Here is a 17,638-nt window from a genome sequence, read left to right as displayed (position 1 = left end):
GATGAATTGTAATCAGATTTTGTCAAACAGTTTAAAAACCAGCGTCAGCTGGTGTCTGATTCTGTGCTGCTCTCAGATCAGAAACATCTCCATAGGACACAGAGTCCTGGAGTCTGTACGGTCTACACTGGAGACAGTTTTCAGTTGGGACAATGCAAGAAACTGTCCCACAATTTGGACAAAAGACATGAACTGAACCTTTAAAACTGTTTGAACGCTGGGGGACATTTACAAGGTACAAAGCCAGCTTGTGTGTGTGTGTGTGTGTGTGTGTGTGTATGTGTGTGTGTGTGTGTGTGTGTGTGTGTGTCAGTATGCTCTGTGTGTGTATGTGTGTGTGTGTCAGTATACTCTGTGTGTGTATGTGTGTGTGTGTGTATATGTGCGTGTGTGACCTCATAGACGTGAATTGGAGCATTTCAGAGGATTAGCGGTCTCTCATCATCCCTGCTCCACAAACACACACCCAAACATGTCTGTCTCTCTGTACTTGTGAGGACTCTCATTGACTTCATACCTGTCCCAACTCTGAACTCTCACCTGGACCATCACGACAGACGGTCCTTTGAAGAGGATCAAACGTCTTCAGGTCTAATGTCTGCAGTTCAAACCGGCTCTCAGAGACACAAACACAGACAGACTCTGGGTCTGCTGTCCTTCGTCCACACAGCTCTAAATCTGTCAGCTGCATGCAAACACTTGGAATCCAACCAGCAACCATCACACTGACCACGTTAACATGCACGCTAATATCCCACCTAGCTTCAGACGGTCCTGTACAGACCAGCTTCTGTCTGGATATTCTCAGTTTGTGGGATTTGCTGATATTATTCAGGTTTTAGGACTTTCTGGACGTCTCCGTTGCTGGGTGGAACAGCGTGACCACACCTGTCCACACCTGTCCTCCAGGTTTAACAACAGCATCCTCCATTACTTCTCGTAAAGAGGATCATCTTCTACGACCAATCAGGCAGCAACTGGTGATTTCTACATTTCAAATTGTTTGATTTGCGTTGTGAATCTTTTGTCCAGATGAAGCTGATTCGACTCTTGTGAGGACATTACAACAAGGACACTACAGCAAGGACATTACAGCGAGGACATCACTGAAGTCTGAATGAGTTATTGATCAAACAAGACTTGACAGCCATGCTTTGAGCTAAATGCTAATGTCAGCATGCTAACATGCTCACAATGCTAACGTGCTGATGTGTAGTTTACCATGTTTACTGTACCAGCTTGGCATGTTAGCATGCTAACATTAGCTAATTGTCCATAGAGTGATGACACAAGCGTTGCAGAACAGCTTTGATGTGATGAAGATCTGAAATGTTTAAACTTTAAAAAGAAAAGATTCGGAAAGAGCTTCACAGCGGAGGAACAATGCTTCTGTCGTTCTCTTCCTCCACTCGCTGATCTGCAGCCGTTGTCTTCTTTCATGTGATCATGTGACGGTGAAAAGTGAGAATGCAACAAAGAACAACAGCGACACACACACACACACACACACACACACACACACACACAGCCGTCACTTCAATATAAAATGACTGCATGAACAGTGTGTACAGTCCAATTGTAAGTGAAGGTAGAGAGACATCGACATAAAGAGGACAGGGGGGGACTGAACCATCAGAGCAGAAAGTCAACAGAGTCTCAGCTGATCAGATCTGATCACAGACCTGTCAATCATAAGCTGTATCTAGCTGTGACCTTTGACCCTTACAGCAGGACGGGAGAAGCAGTGAGTAGTGTTTGATTAGCTTCACATGAGCTGACTGAAAGAAAACACTCGAGCACAGAGAACTTCCTGTTCACAGAGATGAAACAAGAGAAGAGAAAGAAGACGCACATTGAGCATCGAGTCTAATCCTAAACCTCTGATAACGGCTTCATATAAGAAGATCAAAGAGTTTATGAACCGAACTCCTCCTGAGGACAAACAGCTGCTGTGTGAATAATGAATGATATTATAGTCACAGATGTAATAATAAAAAATACATCATCATAAGAGGTTATACTTGTTAACAGGTACTGTACTTTAATAAACATGTAAAAATATCTGGATATCTGCCCACATTATAGCATTGTATGAACCATTTATTTTAGATGTGTACGAATTATTCATTAGAAATAAAGGTCAGAGTAAAGTTACCATTTAACATGAGGAGATGGATATTTGAACCTTTAAATAAACTTGGCAGGTGGTACCATTGTATAGTTGTACTGCATATTGTATAGTTGTACTGCGTATTGTATAGTTGTACTGCGTATTGTATAGTTGTATTGTGTATTGTATAGATGTTTGTACCTTCTTTCATATCCTGTTATCGTACTTGTTGTGTACGTTTTCTGAATCTGTGCCTGATATGTAGGTCTAACCTAGCTTAGCATAAAGGCTGGAGGTGGGGGAAACTGCTAGCCGAGCTCCATTAAAGGAGAAAGAAAAGTCTGCCAGCTGTGAGCCTAAACATTTAACATTACTGTGATGTTAGACCAGGTGTATACACACCTTTCATAGCAACAAACACGCTAACCTGAGGCTGAAATGATAGTACCACCTGAGCCTGTTCACCTCAAACACACTCAAACCCAAAACTACATTCTCTCAGCTACTTTTTCCAGCCACTGAAATGTTCTCCTGCTCTGTATTCAGTCATTTCCATAACTGTCGCTGTGCAGGTGATCTCACCAGGTCATGGTTGGTGGAGTTGGAGTCATCCTCAGGAAATGGTTTAGATACTCCCAGAGCCACACAGTTAGCAAAGATGGCTAACAGAATGAAGATATCAAACGGTCTGAGAGACATGTTAAGGAAGCTCAACAGGGACAAAACTATAAAAACTATTAACTACACACACTTTTTTCACCCCAGCAATCTGATTTATCCAGATTGTTATTACTGTAACTCCTGGTCTCGAGTCACTGAAAGTTCAGCTTAAATGACGTTTAGTCATTTCCTGTAGTGACAGAAAAAGTCATGCATGTTTTTAAGTGTTTATTTAATAACTGTTTACATGTAAAAGGGAAAGAACATCATGGGGGATATATTCCCTTTGGCCACTTGGCAGGGTGTTGTTGGTGGTATTCAACAGTAAGGAACACACCTGCATCTGACCAGACCCAAGTGACATCTGCATGCCGTTTAATATGTTTCACAATAAAAGCCTTGTCAAGAAATGAAGGTTTTCTGTCCACTGAAATGCTACAGTGCTTTTAATTTGAAATGGATTGAGAAAGTGTTGACCCTTCAATGCAGTACCTTTAACATGGCAAACAGCAGTGGATCAAAACAAAACGTCATACAAAATATGACCAATTATATGTATCAAAAAGAGGGAATTAGAAATAAAGGGTTAGGGTTAGGTTACGCTCATCAACTCTGCAGTATCTTTGATACCTTACCTGATTACCTTAAAAAGTTTGAAGGATACTTCCACTCGACGATAGAGAGAGCAGCTCGTCTGATTGGATTGTTGAGTTTTAGACAATATAACGCTCTGGGAGCTCGCTGGACCTGATTACTGCCCTGGACCTGAGGAGTAAGAGTGACATCATCATCATCATCATCATCATCAACACTGACACCATCATCATCATTGCAATCATCATTGTTACTGTCAGTATTTATGATATAGGACTTTATAAATAAAATCGACTTGACATCATCATCATCATCATCATCATCATCATCATCATCATCATAACATCATAACATTAGCACGCGGTCCTGATCTTCACTGGATTTACTGGAGTTCCAGCATGTTGTCTCTCCTGTGTCTTAGCGTCTTGTCTCACCTGTTTCTTAGCGTGTTGTCTCATCTGTGTCTTAACGTCTTGTCTCACCTGTTTCTTAGCATCTTGTCTCACCTGTTTCTTAGCGTGTTGTCTCACCTGTGTCTTAACGTCTTGTCTCACCTGTTTCTTAGCATCTTGTCTCACCTGTTTCTTAGTGTGTTGTCTCACCTGTGTCTTAGCGTCTTGTCTCTCCTGTGTCTTAGCGTCTTGTCTCACCTGTGTCTTAGCGTCTTGTCTCACCTGTGTCTTAGCGTCTTGTCTCTCCTGTTTCTTAGCATCTTGTCTCACCTGTTTCTTAGCGTGTTGTCTCACCTGTTTCTTAGCGTGTTGTCTCACCTGTGTCTTAACGTCTTGTCTCACCTGTTTCTTAGCATCTTGTCTCACCTGTTTCTTAGCGTGTTGTCTCACCTGTTTCTTAGCGTGTTGTCTCACCTGTGTCTTAACGTCTTGTCTCACCTGTTTCTTAGCATCTTGTCTCACCTGTTTCTTAGTGTGTTGTCTCACCTGTGTCTTAGCGTCTTGTCTCTCCTGTGTCTTAGCGTGTTGTCTCACCTGTGTCTTAGTATCTTGTCTCACCTGTTTCTTAGCATCTTGTCTCACCTGTTTCTTAGCGTGTTGTCTCACCTGTGTCTTAACGTCTTGTCTCACCTGTTTCTTAGCATCTTGTCTCACCTGTTTCTTAGTGTGTTGTCTCACCTGTGTCTTAGCGTCTTGTCTCTCCTGTGTCTTAGCGTGTTGTCTCACCTGTTTCTGAGCATCTTGTTTCACCTGTTTCTTAGCGTGTTGTCTCATCTGTGTCTTAGTGTGTTGTCTCTCCTGTTTCTTAGCGTGTTGTCTCACCTGTGTCTTAGCGTCTTTTCTCACCTGTTTCTTGGCGTGTTGCCCTTTCTTCCTCTGTGTTCCAGTTGAACTTGTGGTCGAGTGAAGCGTATCTGTTCTCGTCATCCTCACTCCTCCCTCACCCTCTCCGTCCAGCTCTTCGTCCCACTCTGCGTCCCTGTCTTCTCCTCCTCCTTCTTCTCCACCATCCCTGTCTCCTCCCTCCTCCTCTTCTTCCTCATCCTCACCTCCTCCTTCCTCCCCATCCACTGCTTTGGTGTAGCCATTACGACCGGAACCTGGAGACAGACAGAAAGAGAAGACAGAGTCACCTTCACCCCACAGTTTATAAATCATATTCAGTCTTCTCTGAAAACGTTTTTTTGCGTCGTCATCTGATCAAACGTTGTTGTCGTTGAAATGCTGGTGGTTTGGTTTCTAGAAGCTTTGAGCTCGGTTGGTAATGGATGCTTATGGGGTGTATAGGGTATATTTACAGTGTGACTGCCGGATAATCAGTGGTTGCTGTATGATGATACTCAGATAAGCAGAGAGACTCACGTACTGCAACAGTACCAGAAACAGTCTGAAGAACTGGGAAACAGATTCAGTAAAGTAATATTTAGAATACTTAATACAATATAAAATAACTGAGTTAATGACATACGTGGGGGTGCTGCCTCGCTGCTAATTAGTTCATCTGTGTTTGTTTAATTGATGTTGTGTTTTTAATAATACTGAGCTGTAAGAGACAAACGGAAATGATTTGGGCCTGAGACAACGCCCTGAAGGACACCACGTGGAATCTGTCTTAGAACATATCAGAGTCTTTTCTGAGGGTATTATTAAAGGGCTGCTAGGTAGTTAGCAGACAAAAGAATATAAGACCTTTCAACGAAAATACCAAATTCCTTTTCATGAGACATAAAAACACAGGAGCAGGAAATAAAATTAAGGCAAATTAAAAATAATGATTTTCAAAGAATTAATAAACTGGGACCGGGAACATGGTTCTATGTTCAACCAGCTGCTCCAGTGGCTCCATGTCTCTTCATGTCTCATTTTGCTTTCAGACCAAATGTGAAGCTGATTTCTAACATGTAGACACAAGACGTCTGAACTGGACGAAGTGCTCCTTCAACGACTGAGCCCACGTTTTCCATCAAGGTCAAAGAGGAAGATTAAGAGGAAAGAGGTTAAAATGAGCTGAGAGAGGAAGAGGAGAGAGGAGGTGACAGTTTCCAGAGGAAGTGAAAACAGGAATATTGTAGTGAACAGCTGTGACCTAGATCTGTGTGTGTGTGTGTGTGTGTGTGTGTGTGTGTGTGTGTGTGTGTGTGTGTGTGTGTGTGTGTGTGTGTGTGATCTGGGCCGTGATTTATGTGTTAGTACCTGAGGACCCTGCACACTCACACACACACACAGACACACACACACACACACACACACACACACACACACACACACACACACACACACACACACACACACAGATAAAGCCAGTGATGACAGCACAGTGAGATTAGATGATGATCTGCTCTCTCTCTCTTTGTTTCCTAGATGTTCTGTTTCCCACAATGCCTTGCTGTTGAGTCCAGCTGTGTGTGTGTGTGTGTGTGTGTGTGTGTGTGTGTGTGTGTGTGTGTAAATGTATATACTTATACACATGTGCTGGATATATGGACATGCAGGTGGACAGAGGAGATGGTAAAACTGCTTGAAATGAAGATACGTTCATAGTCAGTAGGAAAAAAGGCCTTCATCACAGTCTCATGAAGCAGACTGACGTCATGGACATCAGAGCATCGACCTCAGACACTGAAACACTCGGCCAACGCTGGAGGAGCTGAACCTGAAGTTCCTTGAATGGCCACTGATCCAAAAACCGTTTTGGTCTCTGAGGTTGATTTCCGTGTTCATGACGACGTGCGGGGGTGAATATTCATGGGGTAATTTAAAGTCTTTCCTCTCACTGAACTCAGCGCTGGCAGCGTCCCAGCAGGTTTGTCATCCGTCCAATGAGCAGCTGAGGTTATGGACGGTGCAGGTCACATGACTGTGGGTCACGTTGTTTCTTCCTGTGGAGGAGCTGCTTCACCCCCAGGACGACAAGAACCGACTAATTATCCCTGAATTACCCCGAGTCAGCTCGCATCATCATGACAACAGTGTGTGTGTGTGTGTGTGCGTGTGTGTATGTGGTGTGTGTGTGATGGTAGTGGGCCATCCCATCGCTCACACACAACCCTGCAGCCGCCTTGTTAACTTTCCACTTTTCACTGCCCTGCCTCTAACTGTGTGTGTGATTCTGGCTTAGGCTACTTTCAGGGGCCACAGAGCAGCTCATCGGTCCGCTGGGACTCAGGAGGCAGAGCGGCCATCGACCAATCAGAAGGTTCCATCCCTGGGCTCGGCAGTCTACAGCAGCCTATGGCAAGATGAGGAACCCCAAAGGGTGTCTGCAGAGTTGTGCAAAAAGCACTCTGAGTGATCATCAGTCCACCATCTACAGGATGACTGGGGACAAAAGTCGTGTCCTCAACTGGAAAACAACTGTCTGTCAGAGAGTAAAAGTTAAATAAATCACCAGAGTGATTGGGACAAAATGCAGGTCCCCATAATGTAAACCATTAAATGTTATGGTGAAGACTGGAGTTAAGGTTAGGCTAAGGTTAGGCTAAGGTTAGGCTAAGGTTAGCTTTAGGATTAAGTAGTGGTTATGGTTTTCGTCTCCAGGAAATGAATGTAAATCCACGTAATGTCCCCAAAAGTGATGAAAACCTAACGTGTGTTTGGTGATGATGATGATGATGATGATGATGATGGTGTGTGTGTGTGTGTGTGTGTGTGTGTGTGTGTGTGTGTGTGTGTGTGTGTGTGTCACGCTGCCCTCCAGCCTGGTCCAGCTGGAAGGTCATCAGTTCATTTAGTGAATGTTGGGGCAGTGTTTCTTCTTCTTCAGTGCTCAGATCAGATTCACAGCAGCAGTGGAGCCGGATCACCAGGCACCACGTCCACTGTCACCACCTCCGTCCTCAGTGGACAATTGAGACGTATCCACGGACAGAAGTGGAATATAATACTCACAGTTATGTGTTAGTGTTTAATCACCTGAGAATAAGAATCGTTGTGTTTTCCTGACCTTTCAGAGTCTTTCTATCTACAGAGGGAGCAGGTCCTCGTCCACAGAGTCCACCATGTTACACCGCCATGTTTCTACAGACAGACAAACCAAACACTGACACACGAGGACGCCTTTCATGTTTTTCACATTTTTGGCGGCCATCATAGTGAAGGGTGAGGCGAGGGGTGTTTAGTCACTGACCACTTGATGACACTAAATCCTACACAGGCGACCTTTAAAGGTACGATGAGTATGAATTAGCCTGTTGAAGGTCACTGTCCTTCAACTATAGCAACTAGCTGCTGTTAGCTAGTTAGCTCAGTTCTGTGCAGCTAGTGGCCCTATTAGCTGACTGGAGCCTTTAGAGCCTGGAGGACTGGGGGATTGTTGGTGTTTACATGGTGGGCAACATCAACGCCTCACAGTGAACGTGACTGGATCAGGACCAGACACAGCCTCCAAGACTAAAGGAGGCCAGTTTGACAACAGGGGAACCACGCGGGAACAATGGAGACGTGTCAGGCTGGGACAGGAGAACTGTGACCCGGGAGAGTAGCGAGATGAAGGTCGGTCACCACCAGCAAGGATTTAGAGCTTTTTTTGTGGAGAGGTTTGTGCTGGGCGAGCTAACAGCTACGAAGTTGAAACCTCCTTCAGAAGGAGAATTTGTGAAGGAGAACCTTGATGCTGCTTTGGAGCTGAGAACAGCAGACAAAGTCAAACTGTCCAAAGTGTCTGAATAATTCACAGAGATGAAGAAAGACCTAATTGACGTTTGACGGACGTTTGGTGAGAAGTTTCAGCACGTGAAGAGTCGACAAAAGGAACTGAACATATTCTGTTTAAGGTGGAACCAGATGATGTTTCTGACAACCTACGAACCTACGAGGCCAATCAAGGTCCTCCAGACCAAACTCATTGACTCATCTAACCACGTCCCTGTGGACCTCAGAGACACAGCCATGCTGCAACAGCAAAGGACATTCTCCAAAGGGCTGCCACAAAGTTTGAAGAACTCAATTAGCTAAAATGTCTTTGATTCCTGTAGCATCATGAAGACCCTTCACAGGGGCCTAGACCCTGAACAACACCGCAGACTTCCACCAAACTTCACAGTCGGCACCATGCACTCAGGTACCCATCAGTCTGGTGTCCAGTGTTCGTGAGGGACGCAGCAGATGACACTTTTAAACGCACTCATTGACCCTGATCATTTCTCCGCTGAGCTGTTGTAAATTAATAAAGGCCCTGGCCACTATTTGAGTAAGTGTGCTAATTCATCTGTCCATTAGTTTTCGTTGGTTCATTCTGTAGCCATAGAGAGTTCATCCATCACAGTAAATGTTCAGAAGGCTTAAAGTTGTCTCATCAGGGTCTCAAAATACACCAAAGACGACCCGTCCTCACGTCTCCCATTGGTACGTTGAAGGACACTGAGCTGAAAATATGTGATCAGTTGGAAAGACGGACATCCTGCCAGGTCTCGTCTCCGCCCGCATCACCATGAAAGTCACTTTAACGATTCCTTTGAGGTTAAGATAAAGTAAAAGCCTCGTTTCACGGACAGAACAATGGGTGGATTAACTCCGCTGCCATGGTAACAGATGATGTCACGTGTGTTAATGCTCATTTCCATGACAACGTTATCAGAAGGTCCGTGGAGGCCATCTTAACTCAGTGAGCGGAGCAGGAAGTCTGATCCCCGGCAGGATCAGGAGGATTAAACTGAGTCACTCTCTAAACGATGGAGACGGTGACCTCTGTTAACCCTGCCCCAACTGAGGTCAAAGGTCACAGTGTGACACACAGGTGTGTACCTGCTGAGTGTCCGCTCAGGTTCAACAATCCTGACTGACAGACAAGATATCCAGGCTCTTATTTTGAAAGTCCAGCCCATAACTCTTGTCCCTTTTGTTTTACCTGAGTGACATAATGACAGGTCAGGTAATGAGAGACATGGTGGGAAGACAGGGGATTGGGGCCCAACATGGGGCCCAAGGAAAGATCTGAGGGGTCAGAAGACGATTAAAGGTTTCTGAAAGGAAAATACCAAAACCACTGAAAACTGATTAAAGGAGGAAAACTGAGATCTGGTTCAACCACTGCCAGCTCACATCCACAGTGTCTGTCCAGGATCCTGAGCAGGTTTGTAGTATTTGAAGAGTACACACAGGTGGAACGTAACTAAGTACATTTACTCAGGTTCTCTGCTTAGAGACAGTTTGAGGTACTTGTACGTACTACTTCTACTCCTAACAATAATATTGTACTTTTACTCCATTACATTTGTCTGACAGCTTCAGTTACTCTTCATATTCCTTCCTGCCCAGTGAAAAGCTCGTATCTCCAGATGTGTTGATGCTGAACGTTTGTGCTGAACTGAAGGATGAAGAGTTCCTTCCTCTTCTTCAGCGCAATAAACTCTTTAAAGGCCTCTTGGATCAGCTGAAAAAGCTTCGTCACAAAGCTGAAAACAGCCTGTTTTTGGAGATCCGTGGTTCTGACAGGACAACACACTGCAAACATGTGATGATCTTCTAGAATCTGAAGCATTGATGAAGATTAAAGCAGCAACAGGAGATAAAGGAGTTCAATGAGCTGAAACATCTACAGCAGGAACATGAATGAACACATGAATGAACACATGAATGAACACATGAACGCAGCAGGAACATGAATCCACAGACAGCAGAGAGAAACACACTGACAGGATCACTTCACTCACACACCACGAGTACTTTAAGTACTTTAAGTACTGTTAGCCAATAATACTTTAGTAAGGTTTTGAATGCAGGACTTGCCGTGGAGTATTAGTACTTTTACTGTAGTAAAGGATCTGAGTACTGAGCCTATTTGACAGCAGAGATCTGAAAACAGACTGCATGTCCACTGATGTGGACGTGTCTCATGGAGACCACCGACTGAACGTTTCACCACCTCTCTGACGAACATCACGCCGTGTGAGGGCGTCAAACAGGAAGTGGCTCTGCGGGATCTAATGAGAGTTCACAGCAACAGCTGCTGGATCTGTGAGCTCATCACTTCAAGCCGTGGGCGTCCACTCAGGAGTCACACTTATGACTGAGTGAAAGAGTGAGTGAGTGAATGAATGTACGAATGTATGGTTTACATGAGCTCTGCTGACACTCCGTCACCTTTAGACGAAACAAAGAACGCGTCTCCATGTGCCCACACATGATGTCACCTGTGCACAGGTGAACTTCCTGTCTGACTGAAAGGACGCGTTGAAGAGTTCCTTCAGGTTTTTCTCTCATCTTTGACTCCAGAGGTTCAGAGTCCACAGACGAGCTCTGATTGGCTGAAACCACAACACAGTGACTTTCAGGCTGAATCTGCTGAGATCAATCAAAGAGATCCAGTCTGTTAAAAACGGATCCCACCAAAAAGCAGAGGATCGAGTATTATTACTATTAATACTGCAGTACTTTGGTTTATTTTGAGAGTATTAACTTGATGGAGGAGGGTCAGTGTGTGTGTGTGTGTGTGTGTGTGTGTGTGTGTGTGTGTGTGCGTGCGTGCGTGTGCATGCCTGTGTGTTTGAATTTGTTTATCTGATAGTTTGATTGTAAAAATCAATAATCATTAATATTTCCTGATCAAACCCTTTAAATTGATTTATTTTATCATTTCATCTGGATGTTTTCAGCTCACAAAGAAGAAAAGAAAAGAGAAAAGGAAGAAGAGGAAGAGAAGAAGAAGAGGAGGAGGAGGAGGAGAGATGAAGAGGAGGAGAAGAAGAGATAAAGAAGAGGAGGAGAAGAGATGAAGAGGAGGGGAAGAGGAGAAGAAGAAGAGGAGCCTCGCGCTGATTGGCAGAGATCAGAGCGTGGATCGGGAACAGCTGATCAGACTGATCGATTCGTACCTTTGCTCCTCTCCTCGTACATCTCCGCTTCTTCTCGCGCTCAGCTCCAAACAATCATCTCTAATCGATCCGAACTCTGATCAGCTTCCTCATCAGCCTCCTCTTCTTCTTCTTCTGCTCCACAAACAACTTCTGCGCTCTTCAGCCGCGATCACTGATCACTTTCTTCACAATCGATCTGGGTCCGTTCTGCCGCCGCTGCCGATCACTTCATGAATTCTTCATCCGGATTCATCCAGAAAAGTGAAAACGAGCCGAATAAAATCCACAGAAACGAAGAGAAAGAGGCGCGAGACGCTGCTCCGCTAATCTCTCTCTCTGCGTGCCAGGGTCTCTCTACCACCCCCCCCCCCCCCTCTCTCTCTCTCTCTCTCCATCCATCTATCTCTCATCCCTCTCTCCTCATCTCTCTCTCTCTCCCTGCTCCCCCTCCCTCTCTCAGCTCCCCCCCCCCCCCCCCCAATTGAGGATTAAACAGGGAAAGGCTCAGTGTGTTAAAGGGGAGGTCAGCTGCGGAATTAAAGGCGCAGACAGAATAAAAGTCCGGAGGTTTAATTATTCAAACAAACAGTTTGAAGATGGAAAGTTTCCTTTGATTATTTCTTGCAGAAAAAAATAAAAACTGAATCTTTTCTCTCAGAAAACGATAAAGATTATGGACAAACGAGATTTTAAAATGTTTGTGACCTGAACGACGCCCAAAACCACAGAATGACCAATGACAGGCCGGCGTGACGAAGGCGGGCCTTCGTCCATCACGTCGTCATCATAAGTTCAAACACGAACTTAAAGTAAGCCAACACTGACTTTTCTGACGTCTCTTGGGTAAACTTCCTGTCTGTCCGACCGTCCGTCCACGCCGCCGTGGACTTTCTTGCTCTTTAAACGAGGTCACCTGACTTCCTGCTTTGCTCCCATCACGACCTCTTTGGCCGCTGGAGGCGAGCCGCTCGTTGTCCAGAGGACCGACAGGAACCACAGACTGCCTCACCTGCACAGGTAAAAGGTCGTTCCTGTCCACTGACACCTGACAGCCGTCAGTCCTCGCTCATGGATGTGAGGACAGCAGCTGCCTCATCATGTGTTCATCATTCACACACACACACACACACACACACACACACACACACACACACACACACACACACACACACTCTCTCTCTCTCTCTCTAATCTTCTGTTGATGAACTCTTGAGGTTCAATTTCGCCTCAAAGTCAAGAAGGAAACTGTTTCACCTCCTTCATTCAGAGGAGCTTCCTGTTTGCTCCTCAGAGACCTCCTCCACCAAGTTCACCATCTGACTCTGGACCAGGATCTGACTCTGGACCCGGATCTGACTCTGGACCAGGATTTGGCTCTGGACCCGGATCTGACTCTGGACCAGGATCTGACTCTGGACCCGGATCTGACTCTGGACCAGGATTTGGCTCTGGACCAGGATCTGGCTCTGGACCAGGATCTGGCTCTATGTTATATCTCTCCTGGTGCTCCTCCTTCTCTCCCCCTCTTCCTTTTGTATTTTCTCTCCATCTTTCATCTCCTCCTCTCCCTCATTTTTTCTTATTCCTCTCCTCCTCCTCCTCCTTTTGTAATATTCCTCTTCACTTTCTCTCCTTCTCTTCCTCGTCTGCTCCTCTGTCTCACTTTCTACTTCTTCTCTTTGTGAAACTTTCTATCTTTCCTCCTCCTTTGGATCCTCCGCTCATCCTCCACCTCCTCCCTTGTTTTCTGCCTGCTTCACCTCCTTTTCTGCTGTCTAATGTGTAATGTTCTCCTCTTCACCTCCTCTTTTCCCCACGTTGGTGATAGACGGATGGACAGCAGCTCCTTCTGTCTCCATCAGGTCAGAGACAGGAGGACGCAGTGTGTGTGTGTGTGTTTGTGTGTGTGTGTGTGTGTGTGTGTGTGTTTGTGAATGTGAGTGTGTATGTGAGTGTGTGTGTGTGTGTGTATCTGTGAGTGTGTGTGTGTGTGTGTGTGTTTGTGAATGTGAGTGTGTATGTGAGTGTGTGTGTGTGTATATGTGTGTGTGTAAGTGTGAGTGTGAGTGTGTGTGTGTGTGTGTGTTTGTGAATGTGAGTGTGTGTGTGTGTGCGTGTGTATGTGTGAGTGTGTGTGTGTATGTGTGAGTGTGTGTGTGTGTGTGTGTGTATATGTGTCTGTGTGTGTGTGTGTGTGTGTGTGTGTGTGTGTGTGTGTGTGTGTGTGTGTGTGTGTGTGTGTTTGTGAATGTGAGTGTGTGTGTGTGTGCGTGTGTATGTGTGAGTGTGTGTGTGTGTGTGTGTGTATATGTGTCTGTGTGTGTGTGTCTCTAATCCTCTATATTAAGCCGTTCATAATCCTTCTAGGAGGATTTTCGTCTTTCTCTCTCTGTCATTTGTTGTTTCTTTCAAAATAAAAGTCATCGAGTTTTTCGTTCAGTTTCTCTTCATCCTTTCAAAATAAAGTAAAAGTCAAACAGAAACAGCAACAAGATGCAAATCAAAACGTTGTCATGGAAACTCTGAGAGTCAGAAAATTCTTTCTTTCCATCTTCCCTCCTTTCTTTCTTTCTTTCTTTCTTTCTTTCTTTCTTTCTTTCTTTCTTTCTTTCTTTCTTTCTTTCTTTCTTTCTTTCTGAATCAGAATCATTTCATCTTCCCTTCAGCTCCAGCTCTCATTTTTCTCTCCGGATGACGTCATCCCTCAGACAGTGAACGGAGCTCTGCTGCCTCCTGCTGGATGAACAGAGTGTTACAGCCATAAGAAGGTGAGGGGGAGGTGGGGTGAGGTGGATGATGAAAAGAGGAGGAGAAGGAGAGGAGGATGGAAGGGAGGAAGGGATGAAGAGGAGAGCAGAGGGAGGAAGAAAGAAATAAAAACCTAGAGGAGGAAAGTCGGATGGAGAGAAAGAGGTGGAACAGGACACGAGGAGGTGGAGAAGCAGGACGGAAGATCTCACAAAGAGGAGGGGACATTGACCCAAGTACTACACTGAAGTAGAAGTTTGAAGTGTTTGTACTTTACTTTGTTTTTTCATTTTATGTTACTTTGTACCTTGACTTCACTAATCAGACAGATTATTGATATTTATAATCATTATTTATTATTGATCATGTATTATTGCGGGCGGCATGGTGGCGCAAGCAGGAAGTGCGCGTGCCTCACAGCAAGAAGGTTGCTGGTTCGATCCCCAGACGGGGCCTTTCTGTGTGAAGTTTGCATGTTGTTCCCGGGTTCTCTCCGAGTACTCCAGCTTCCTCCCACCAAAAACATGCTCATTAGGTTAATTGGTGACTCTAAATTGCCCCTAGGTGTGAGTGTGAACGTGAATGGTTGTTCGTCTTTGGTTGGCAGCGTACCCCACCTCTCGGCTGTTGACAGCTGGGATAGGCTCCAGCCCCCCCGCGACCCCGAAAGGGATAGTCGGTATAGAAAATGGATGGATGTGTTATTACAGACAACAGAAAGTTAAATGATGCACACACACACACACACTTACAGGTCCATTAATGTCTCTCTCTGTTTGCTGTCATATGAAGCCTGATGATCACTTCATCATCCTGTGTGTGTGTGTGTCTCCATCACACTAACTTAAGACCTTTGTTATCAGAGACTGTGGAGCAGAAACACTTTAGCAGACAGTACAGGAGTACTTTAAAGAGTAATTTAAAGAGTTCTGACTTTATTTGTTCTGTGAGGAGAACATTTCTTTGTTCTGTGAGGAGAACCTTTCTTTGTTCTGTGTGGAGAACCTTTCTTTGTTCTGTGTGGAGAACCTTTCTTTGTTCTGTGAGGAGAACATTTCTTTGTTCTGTGTGGAGAACCTTTCTTTGTTCTGTGTGGAGAACCTTTCTTTGTTCTGTGAGGAGAACATTTCTTTGTTCTGTGTGGAGAACCTTTCTTTGTTCTGTCTGAAGAACATTTCTTTGTTCTGTGTGGAGAACCTTTCTTTGTTCTGTGTGGAGAACCTTTCTTTGTTCTGTCTGAAGAACCTTTCTTTGTTCTGTGAGGAGAACCTTTCTTTGTTCTGTCTGAAGAACCTTTCTTTGTTCTGTGAGGAGAACCTTTCTTTGTTCTGTGTGGAGAACATTTCTTTGTTCTGTGTGGAGAACCTTTCTTTGTTCTGTCTGAAGAACCTTTCTTTGTTCTGTCTGAAGAACCTTTCTTTGTTCTGTGAGGAGAACCTTTCTTTGTTCTGTGTGGAGAACATTTCTTTGTTCTGTGTGGAGAACCTTTCTTTGTTCTGTCTGAAGAACCTTTCTTTGTTCTGTCTGAAGAACCTTTCTTTGTTCTGTGTGGAGAACATTCCTTTGTTCTGTTCTTTGTTTGTATATTTTATTTCCTTCTTCACGTCCTTAAAAAACAAACCTTTGGCATTGTGTCAATAACAGGTCGTGGACTAGGAGGACCTCAAACACTTCAAAGGACAATTGAGGACACGAGGGACCGTGACTTCTTTGAGTCTCTGTTTTTAAATGACATCCAGTCTTTGTCTTACTGACAACTGTTAGGACGCCCGTGTCCAGGGGAGGACACCTGTCACCAGGACTGACATCCTCACCAACAGAGTCTCCAGGTGTTTCAGCAGAGATGTGTGTCCACAGTGAGACCCCAGAAGGACATGACGAGAGACAGGAAATCTCTTCTTCTCCTTAAAGATGACAAGAGACAAAACTGCATCACAGCCAATGTCTGCTGAGGAGAGAGAGACAGGTGAGCAGACAGACAGGTGAGCAGAGACAAAGGTGAGCAGAGAGACATAAGCAGAGCGACAGGTGAAGACTCACCCTTTCACAGACGTGTCAGTGAGCGTGCGACGTGTGTCAGTGAGTGTGTGTCAGTGAGCGTGTGACATGTGTGTGTGTGTCAGTGAGTGTGTGACGTGTGTCAGTGAGTGTGTGTCAGTGAGCGTGTGACATGTGTGTGTGTGTCAGTGAGTGTGTGACGTGTGTCAGTGAGTGTGTGTCAGTGTGCGTGTGACGTGTGTCAGTGAGTGTGTGACGTGTGTCAATGAGTGTGTGTTAGTGAGTGTGTGACGTGTGTCAGTGAGTGTGTGACGTGTGTCAATGAGTGTGTGTCAGTGGGTGTGTGACGTGTATCAATGAGTGTGTGTCAGTGAGCGTGTGACGTGTGTCAGTGAGTGTGTGTCAGTGAGCTGTTGACGTGTGTGTGTCAGTGAGCATGTGTGTGTGTCAGTGAGTGTGTGTCAGTGAGCGTGTGACGTGTGTGTGAGCACGTGACATGTATGTCAATGAGCGTGTGACGTGTGTGTGTCAGTGAGCATGTGTGTGTGTCAGTGAGCGTGTGACGTGTGTCAGTGAGTGTGTGTCAGTGAGTGTGTGTCAATGAGCGTGTGACGTGTGTGTGTCAGTGAGCATGTGTGTGTGTCAGTGAGCGTGTGACGTGTCAGTGAGTGTGTGACGTGTGTCAGTGAGTGTGTGTCAGTGAGTGTGTGACGTGTGTCAGTGAGTGTGTGTCAGTGAGCGTGTGACGTGTGTGTCAGTGAGTGTGTGTCAGTGAGCGTGTGTCAGTGAGCGTGTGTCAGTGAGCGTGTGACGTGTGTGTGTGTTGTGTGTCAGTGAGTGTGTGTCAGTGAGCTGTTGACATGTGTGTGTCAGTGAGTGTGTGTCAGTGAGCGTGTGTCAGTGAGCGTGTGTCAGTGAGCGTGTGACGTGTGTGTGTGTTGTGTGTCAGTGAGTGTGTGTCAGTGAGCTGTTGACATGTGTGTGTCAGTGAGCGTGTGACATGTGTCAGTGAGTGTGTGTCAGTGAGCATGTGTGTGTGTCAGTGAGTGTGTGACGTGTGTCAGTGAGTGTGTGTCAGTGAGTGTGTGACGTGTGTCAATGAGTGTGTGTCAGTGGGTGTGTGACGTGTATCAATGAGTGTGTGTCAGTGGGTGTGTGACGTGTATCAATGAGTGTGTGTCAGTGAGCGTGTGACGTGTGTGTGTCAGTGAGCATGTGTGTGTGTCAGTGAGTGTGTGTCAATGAGCGTGTGACGTGTGTGTGTCAGTGAGCATGTGTGTGTG

At 45.3% G+C, this 17,638-nt stretch overlaps 1 protein-coding gene across 2 annotated transcripts in view; it reads right to left on the bottom strand.

Moving 5' to 3' along the window:
- Positions 1 to 11,931, bottom strand: part of cacna1fb (calcium channel, voltage-dependent, L type, alpha 1F subunit) — a 37,991-nt gene extending 26,060 nt beyond the window's left edge. Inside the window, exons 1-4 of one of the 2 annotated variants that reach the window (XM_070967871.1) lie at positions 11,628 to 11,931; positions 4,663 to 4,916; positions 3,435 to 3,535; positions 2,693 to 2,798 (exon numbers count right to left, since the gene is read on the bottom strand). In XM_070967871.1, the coding sequence (XP_070823972.1) occupies positions 2,693 to 2,798; positions 3,435 to 3,535; positions 4,663 to 4,916; positions 11,628 to 11,649 (483 nt within the window). In that variant the 5' untranslated portion in view covers positions 11,650 to 11,931. Of the gene's footprint in view, positions 1 to 2,692; positions 2,799 to 3,434; positions 3,536 to 3,798; positions 3,825 to 4,662; positions 4,917 to 11,627 lie in introns of those variants that run through there. The other variant, XM_070967872.1, reaches the window with a different exon arrangement.
- Positions 11,932 to 17,638: the final 5,707 nt, after the last annotated feature.

This window comes from Chaetodon trifascialis, chromosome 8 (genome assembly GCF_039877785.1).
Source record: "Chaetodon trifascialis isolate fChaTrf1 chromosome 8, fChaTrf1.hap1, whole genome shotgun sequence".
Classification (NCBI taxonomy): domain Eukaryota; kingdom Metazoa; phylum Chordata; class Actinopteri; order Chaetodontiformes; family Chaetodontidae; genus Chaetodon; species Chaetodon trifascialis.
Note: the sequence above shows the minus strand (reverse complement) of the source record. Positions and strands in the feature narration are given on the sequence as shown.